This window comes from Lupinus angustifolius, unplaced genomic scaffold (assembly GCF_001865875.1).
Source record: "Lupinus angustifolius cultivar Tanjil unplaced genomic scaffold, LupAngTanjil_v1.0 Scaffold_75_102, whole genome shotgun sequence".
NCBI lineage: Eukaryota > Viridiplantae > Streptophyta > Magnoliopsida > Fabales > Fabaceae > Lupinus > Lupinus angustifolius.
The window spans coordinates 5,388-13,749 of NW_017723683.1; the positions used below are offsets into that span (position 1 = coordinate 5,388).

Consider the following 8,362-nt stretch of genomic DNA (forward strand, 5'->3'; position numbering starts at 1 on the left):
AGAAAGTAAAATAATGTAGGTAAAATGTTGAGCTACAAGTAGAATGGGGTTGTAGAACTTTCCTGTTGAATTTTGATGGAGTATCACCCACTTAATAGTTAACTATTAAATTGTTTTAAAAGAGAATAAATATTATTAAATTGACAACACTGACTATCATGTGTTTTAATGACCGACTATCATGTATTTTGCCCTTGAATCATGCAAATATTGTTGCCTACTGTTTGCACAAAATCAAAGAAATTTTATTGTACAATAATCATCCCAATAAGAATATATAAAAATTTAAACGCTATTGGTAGTTGATACATCTTATCATCATTTATTTATATTACTTATACTGAAAATAAATAAATAAATAATGACCAATATATCAAATATTTGATTAGACAACCATACACTCATTGAAATAACCTTATCTACTTCCCTTCCTATTTGTATGTTGCATCATAAAAATTAGGTCATTTAATAATGGCCATGATTCACTTGTTTTATCTATTGTGTTTTTTTTTTACTGAAAATATTTTTCTATGGTCATTATTTTTTCACACGAATAAATATAAAAGTAGAAATTATTGATTGTTGAACTATTAAATGGGACAAATAAATAAAAACATTTGGACAGATAAATAGGAGATGCTAAATAAGGGTGAACAAGATCTGACTCTACCCGCTCACCCCAATTCGGCCTGAATAGGGCCGAATTGATCGGGTCTAGGATCAGATTTGGAGTCAAAAAATAGACTTGATCAATATTTAAGGTTGAGTATAAACTAAACATGACTCAACCCGTTTCATTCCATAATCACTCACTTATCATATTTTGCTACTAAGTTACTTTTTCCTTTGTTTTGGTGGCTAGTAAAATAATCAATTTTAAAATTTGGATACCAAATCCATCTTTATCAGCCTTGCAAGCTTGGAGAGCTATCACATTTAAATTGAGTTCGTAGAAAAAAGTTTATTAAATTTCAGATATTTGGACAATTTATCCATTCCTTTTACTTTTCTCTATATTTTTTGACAACTATATCTATTGCTCAAGTAATAATAATAAGACAACCAACAAGAGTCAGATTAGGCTGTTCTACTTTTTAGTGTATTTTTAAGAGTAAAAATATAAACTTCAATTTAAATTAAAGAATACAAGTATCATCATTCTTTGATTTTTTTAATGTATTTTTCATAACTACCTTCTCCAATAATTGAGAGAAGTCTCGCTCAACCAACAATGTGTTAAGAGAACATCCACGCACCTCGAAAGAGATTAGATTAGTTTTTTACGTAGTGAAGGAATCTTGATAGTACCAAAATAAGAAAATTTAACTAGGTTACCCATAAAGATTCCACATTAATAAGTATATGAGAGTTGATATGAGTATGACTCAGATGGGGAAAATAAGCTTATATCAATAAATTGTTTGATTCTATTGTTTCTAATATACAAGTAGCAAACCAAAGAGATTTATACAAAGGAAAACCTGGTAATCTATTCAAGCTCTCAAAAAAAAATGGAGAAAAGAAAACGGAAAGCCTTCACCCTAGAGCTAAATTTACAACCTGCTTCAATAGAAAAAACAACCTTGTGAAAATATAAGGTAAGATCAAATTTAGAACTTACTTGAGAAAACCTCCTTTAGATATGAACATGGAGACATGTTGGAGGCATGCATTCTACTCCACTAAAACATGGAGTCTATGAAACTATAATGATGTTTTCTGGTGAACTCTAACAAGCTACCATAGACGCGGTCTGCAATACCGACAAATAGAGCTTCTGTGTCCGGGCTAAATGATATACCAGCAATTTCACCAAATAGATCTATCTCTTGACCTTGTAAGTAACCAGATTTTGAGTCAAGAATATGAACGAAGTCTGCTGGCTCGGCCATGGCCAAAAACCGTCCATCGGATGTGAACCTTAATCCTCTTATGGCACCCATTCTTCCCTTTAACACAGCTACTGACTGGGACAGATTTCTAATGTCCCACAACCTGCATGTTGTGTCCTGATTCCCGGTGGCCAATATTTGTCCATTAGGGTGCCAAGCCGATGCGAAAGAATAGTCCAAATGCCCTTTTAGGATCCCAGTAACCTTAGAGATACCATAAAAAAGAAGGGGAAAATCAATAGCTAGGTCAAACATTAAGGATAATGGCCCCTGAGAAACAACTGTACCAACTACCAAATTAAAAATACCTTTCCGGTGCTAGCATCAGCTATCAAGCACTCAGTACTGTCCCCGAGAACGGCTAACAACTTTCCATCTGGACTAACAGAAGTATTCTGCAAAGGCCAGCATGTGAAAACAATTGTTATTAGTGATTATAGAGATGAAGATTTACAGTAATAACGGAAATATCAGATGATGACACTCACATTAACTGACCAAGCATATTTGAAACAGCCAAGAGAAGTAAACTTCTCTGCATCGAAAACGCGAACTTGGGAATCATTATTTGCTGTGATGACCCTCAAAGACCCACTGCAAATTAAAGGCTTAGTTGCAACTTGCAAAGCAAACCAACGTTACATTTTCAAATACAAGGTTTTATATATTGTTGCTTACGTTGGATCACGGCAAATATCCACAACATTAGTTATGGCATTATCATCTGTAGATATTTTACTGCAGAATGCAACTCCCGGATGATTCAAATTCTGGTCCACAATTAATTCACACATATTAAAAAATAAGGTCTTGATATGATTGACTTATTCTATTGAGAGAAATCATGATCTACCTTACCTTGCAAATAAGCTCACCGTGGAAACCACCTGCCACAATCAAATTTCCCCTAACAGCGATGGTACTTATTTGAACTCTAGAAACAGACTGAGCTAAAAATCCAGGATGCTTCTGCAAAAGAACAGAAATCAAAGCAATACTCAGATCCAATGACTTTGGTATAAATGAAACACATGATCAACATAGTCGCTACATGTACTTACAACAGTTGGAACAATTGGTTTGAACACATTAAGCACTTCTTTACCCCTTCGCAATAATGAGGACCAATGCATCACTGAGTAGTTTTGTGCAAGGTATACATCATGCTTTGATGTCGCCCACAACAAATTCCTCAACTGCACAGGCAAGAAACATATTGATCACATCAATATCAACACCCAACTAGGTAAATGACAGAAAATCTACAGTTATGGTAAACAAACAGAGTTGAAAATGACTCGTTAATCAGAAATTCTCTATCTACACCAATTAATTTAAATGTTAGATGGATTATTAGGCATGCTACATTGAAGGGTATATACAATATTAATGACCTTGATTTCATTGGAAAGGATAACTTGGAAGGCAAGGAAACAGAAGACTGAAAAGGCTTTGCTATACAATGAATCATGCAACAACATGGAAAACAACAATCACCTATGTAAGGTAAGAGATTATTATCTCAAACAAGCCCAGGAAGAAAATACAGAACCTTAAAACTAAGCCACACATCTTTCCAATAAATTCACCCAAATGCTTTGTGATGATAAAAATGTTGATGGAGTATGAGTGACCTTACAACATCAACAGAAGTAACCAGGTAATAGGATACCAAAGTAGAAGAATAACTTAATAGCAGTAATTAAACAAAAAAACTATTCTGTAGACAAAATCCTCGAAAAACACAGCCAAACAGAAAGAGGCAAGAGCCCCCTTGATAAAGAGAAATCAATGCAAATTAATAACAGATATTGTTATAGCACTCTCAAACCTATCATACCATAAAATAGTGTCCTCCCAAGCTGCTCACTTTGCACCTGCTTTAATAGAAGGCCTAAACGCAGAACCAAGTTCAGCAATAAATAAAATTACAGAAACAAATGAAGTGAATGGATGCGTAAAATGTTTGAAGAATGATAATTCAATATTGGGAAACAACCATGGAATCTGAAACTATTCAGAATGCAGGAAACAGCAAAGGCAGATTATTGTCAACTTAGCTTGAGAATTCTAAGTGAAAGCTGTTTCAGTTATAATGGCCAATCTCTAACTCTTAAGTGCAGAACTTATCAATATTATGGTCCTTGTGACACAAGTAGTAAATAAAACAGCCTGATTGCTTTATTAGAAGTTTTATCCCACTTAAGTTAACCCTCCTAAACAGAGAATTTAAGTTAATCATGACAACCACTTAATCTTTCCTCTCCTATAGAACAGCATATCAATCATAACTTTACAAGCCTAAAACATTAGGCTTAGGAGACCCAAACAGATTGTTGGTTTAAAGAAAACTAAAGGTAGCAAAGTTTTCATAGTGCAAGACTGCCAACTTTCAGTTAGAAACAGTACTGCTATGATACAATTCATGTGCAATGAATATTAATCAGCAATTCATTTGAAATAATGGAAGAAGACCATAAAAAGCTGGTAAAGCTCTGATCCAAAAATCTGTTCTTCCAAGATGTAGATAGGTGCCTTTGTGGGCATCACTATTTTGCATGCAAGTGCAGCATACAAATCGAACAAAAAAATTTCTCACAGGAAATCATACCATAGCCTTGACGCTCCATATCCATATTCATAAATTTGCCTGAAACCATCTTCTCTGTAGAAAACGATACATGACATCTATTGGAGAAAATTGCTTTGGAAACTTGATTTACTTTTTCGCTTGTTTTCAAGAAAGAAGGCCATGAAAAGAGAGGAAAGTTGAAAAGCTAGCGTGTACAAGGCCAAAAAAAAAGGAGGGGAACTTGAAAAGTCTAGAGCACAAGGCCAAAAAAAGAGGAGAGTTAAAAAGCTAGAGTCTTCAAGGCTAAAAATGAAAAAGAGGTTTAGAGTATCTATAAATTCTGGTGCTGACTGCTGAAACTTGTTTGTTTAAGATTATTATTATAAAAAAATTCTGTCAGGCCATTGCATAAGTATAACCAGGACAGACTTGTATACAAAGATAGTTATTGACAAACTCTCATCACTACAAGTGGAAAAACGTGGTTTTCCAAAATTATAGTCTTGTAAAGTTCTCTGGCTTCAAGTTTATTGGAAATCTACACATGCCAAATTACATCTAATTTAGGAACAAAGATGTATTGTCCTAGATCCTGTCCCATATGTTGTCTCGCACCAATGATAATGAAGCAAAAACAACAACAATAATAAATGTTCAAATTTTTTAATCTACATGACATGTTTTCATTGGTCTGGGACAACATATGAGACGTTCCTAATTTAGATATTTGTATATAAATATGGATCACTTATCCTGCAAAACTACAAGACCAATATTTTTAAAGAATTTATTATTTACTCAAACAACATTATAAGCCGCAGCCAGATATGGCTGGAAATAGCATTATGAAGTGTGAGTTCCCTGCACTAAAGCAAATAACCCATTTATTAGTTAAAATAGTTCATAAAGAAACAAAAAATTAAAAAGCAAATACCAGCACTAACATTTACCAAACTTAGAATAAAAGTGATAACATATCAGACCAGTGAATGATTTATGGCATTTAGTTATTTAACCACCAAGATTTTTGTTTCAATCCAACAATATATTGCAGTGTGAAATAAGATATGTTGCAAATGAATCATCAGTCCAATTACCCTGAATGTCTTGAAACTAACAGTTCAGCACCTATGGATAAGGTCTCTACCTGAAAGTGCACAATTGTGGATTTGACAAGCCTGGTGTTGAACTGGAAATCATAGAAGTTCTTTCCTTTCTGCACTTTCAAGCACTCCTGTCAACCAAAAAAAAGTTCAGGCATATGATACACTATTTTGTTTGTAATCAACTTTCTGAGAAATTCAAACATGTCTCTAAACTAAAAAAGATTTTAATCAAGTGCCTAATCTTATAAAAAAATTAAGTTTTTCATACAAATTCTGGATAGAGTTTTGGTGTCCTCTTAATCCACCCACTAAAGTTAGTCTGTTTTGTATCTCTGGACCTTCTAATAAATTCACACACACACACACACACACACATATATATATATATATATATATATATATAAGTAAATAGTTCCTTATTTTTTATATTATTGTTACAAGATTTTTTATGACAAAATAAATATGACATGTGACTTCGGTTAGCGACAATTGTTGGAAGGGAGCAGAGTAGTATCCGATTAGTTCCTTACTATATAATGAGCCTTCCTTATACCAAAAAATACATATTTATGGAACATGCATCGAAAAGAATCATATAACTAAGCCTTATACCCTTTTTTGTGTGGAAAAGATAGATTAGTAAAGAAAGAGAAATGTTTAAGGGATTAAATCATAATTTTTCATATGTTTAGAACCCAAATAAAAGTTATGAAAGTAATAAATTTTAGTCCCGTCTTAGTCTTTATAAATTTTATTTGTTTTTTAGCCTCTAAAAACTCACTATTTATTATAGAGAGATGAAGAGAAAAACAATACAAAAAATCAGAGTAAATACTCATTTCATTTCAGTCCTTTGTGTTTTTTTTTTTTTTTTTGACTTTACGAGTTTGATTTCTCAAAGATTGAAAAACCCAAAATGGCTAACCATTTTGCATTTTTTCAAATTCTGAGAGACAAACCTGGTAAAGTCGATAAACCATGCGAGAAATGAGTATTTACTCAAAAAATTATAAACCAACATAATCGGCAATTCTGTAACGAATTTAAGAAAAAATGACCTTATGGAGATTGTGGCTACAGCCACGGAGGTTCTGATAGTTCTGGTAATCTTTCAATCGATTCTCACGTGACTGAGTTCTACTATTGTTCAGCCTCTCCCATGGAATTCCTTGAATATCTTTTCCATTTCTAGCTTCTGAAGCTGATGTATCACTTTTCACCTTACTCTGTTACAAATAATTACTCAATTCCATAATTCCACTATTTAACAAATTATATATACTCCATACACTTGTTTATATAATCAATTTTAAGGAATTTCAATTAATTAACTTGATTTAATAAAAAATGGAATTCTTTCATGATTAAATTTGTTTATATTTGAAGCGTACCATTTCAAAATCATCTTCGAAATCGGAATCAAAATGAGAGGTTCTGAGTGGAACAGCGTCTTGGTCTTCGAATTCAAGATTGTTGTTGTTGTTGGTGAAGTGCTCCATGACAGTTTTTCTTCTTTTGTTGAATTCAATGAGAAACGGAAAAGAAAATGGAAGTTAGAGAAAGAGAGTTATGAAATATGAAGAGGAAGCAGGATGAGGGAGTTGTACTTATAGAGGACCCGATTCCACTTCTCTCCCAATAATAATTATTGCTAATGGAAGTCACATGTCATGTATTTATTTTGTCATAAAAAATCTTAGTAACAATGAAATTCCAGTGTTGTTAATACTGTAACGGTCATCAAATCAGTTAAGGTATTGGTATAAGTATAATGGTACAGCGGTTTAATTGGTGATTCACTAATTAAACTGCACACTGGCGAAATTATATATAAAAATATAATATATTATTATTAATGCTAAAAATCAATAAAAAAATCAATATTTTTTTCAATTTCATTAAAAAAGTAATTTTAAATAAAAACTGGCCGGTATGACCGGTACGGTTCAATTGAAAACCAGCCGGTATGACCGGTGTAATTAATATACTGTATCGATATTGAGATCGGTTCACTGGTTTACCGGTTGAACCGGTCGACACGAATCGATTTTAATAACGCTGTGAAATTCTCTCCCTTATTATGAAATTTAGATGAGAAAATAAACTAACGATAATATTAGAATAATTTTTATTTTTTCATTAAAAATGTAATTAACAATGACAAATTAACAATAAAAATAGACAAGTGAAGTGTTTTAACGGATTTGAGAAACTCTCCAAAACATTTTACTCTCTTTCGTCCAAATTCCAAACATGGAGAGACTTTCTAAAGTCATCCATTTCTTTTCTCTTCAAAATCTCACACCCAAACAAAACATAAAGTAATGATAATGCAAAACTATGTTATTTTTATTTTTTAAATATAATTAACAATCAGAAATGAATAATATAATTATATAATTTTACTAATTGCATTAGGTACTTTGATATTTTATCCTAGTAAAACACTAAATTGAATAAATTATGAAAATAGATAAATGAAGGGTTTTAGAAACCATTCAAAACCTTTCTCTCTCTTTTGCCCAACTTCTAAACAATAGAGATCTTTCCAAAGTCATCTCTTCTCTTTCTCTCCTATTGACTCTCAAAAACAAAGTTTAAGGAGAATGAAAAATGAATGTGATGAATCTCCTTACTTGTTTGGTAAGAGATAAACCCACCAACTATGGCAGATGAGCAACATGGTAATGAAGAGAATTCAGGCAACACTGTTTAATGTATTGGATAAGAAACAATGTATTCTATGGCACCTTCACAAGTACAATTACAAAACAATCATACAATTAGACTTC

The 8,362-nt window shown here is 32.4% G+C and overlaps 1 protein-coding gene across 4 annotated transcripts; it reads right to left on the minus strand.

Annotated features, from left to right (window-relative positions):
- Window positions 1–1,394: 1,394 nt before the first annotated feature.
- LOC109339459 (uncharacterized WD repeat-containing protein C2A9.03-like) lies at window positions 1,395–7,098 on the minus strand. 4 transcript variants are annotated; one of them, XM_019576904.1, is made up of 9 exons: window positions 6,962–7,098; window positions 6,629–6,796; window positions 5,612–5,698; window positions 2,954–3,088; window positions 2,751–2,864; window positions 2,571–2,662; window positions 2,381–2,486; window positions 2,201–2,287; window positions 1,395–2,096 (listed from the first exon to the last, which is right to left on the minus strand). In XM_019576904.1, exons 1-9 carry the CDS (start codon window positions 7,067–7,069, stop codon window positions 1,683–1,685), a joined length of 1,311 nt encoding a protein of 436 aa, XP_019432449.1. In that variant the 5' UTR covers window positions 7,070–7,098; the 3' UTR covers window positions 1,395–1,682. The 4 variants fall into 4 exon arrangements, with proteins under 4 accessions (XP_019432449.1, XP_019432450.1, XP_019432452.1 ...); XM_019576905.1 differs by having other exon boundaries at window positions 2,751–2,861; window positions 6,962–7,097; XM_019576907.1 differs by lacking the exons at window positions 5,612–5,698; window positions 6,629–6,796; window positions 6,962–7,098 and adding exons at window positions 3,733–3,769; window positions 4,504–5,027.
- Window positions 7,099–8,362: the final 1,264 nt, after the last annotated feature.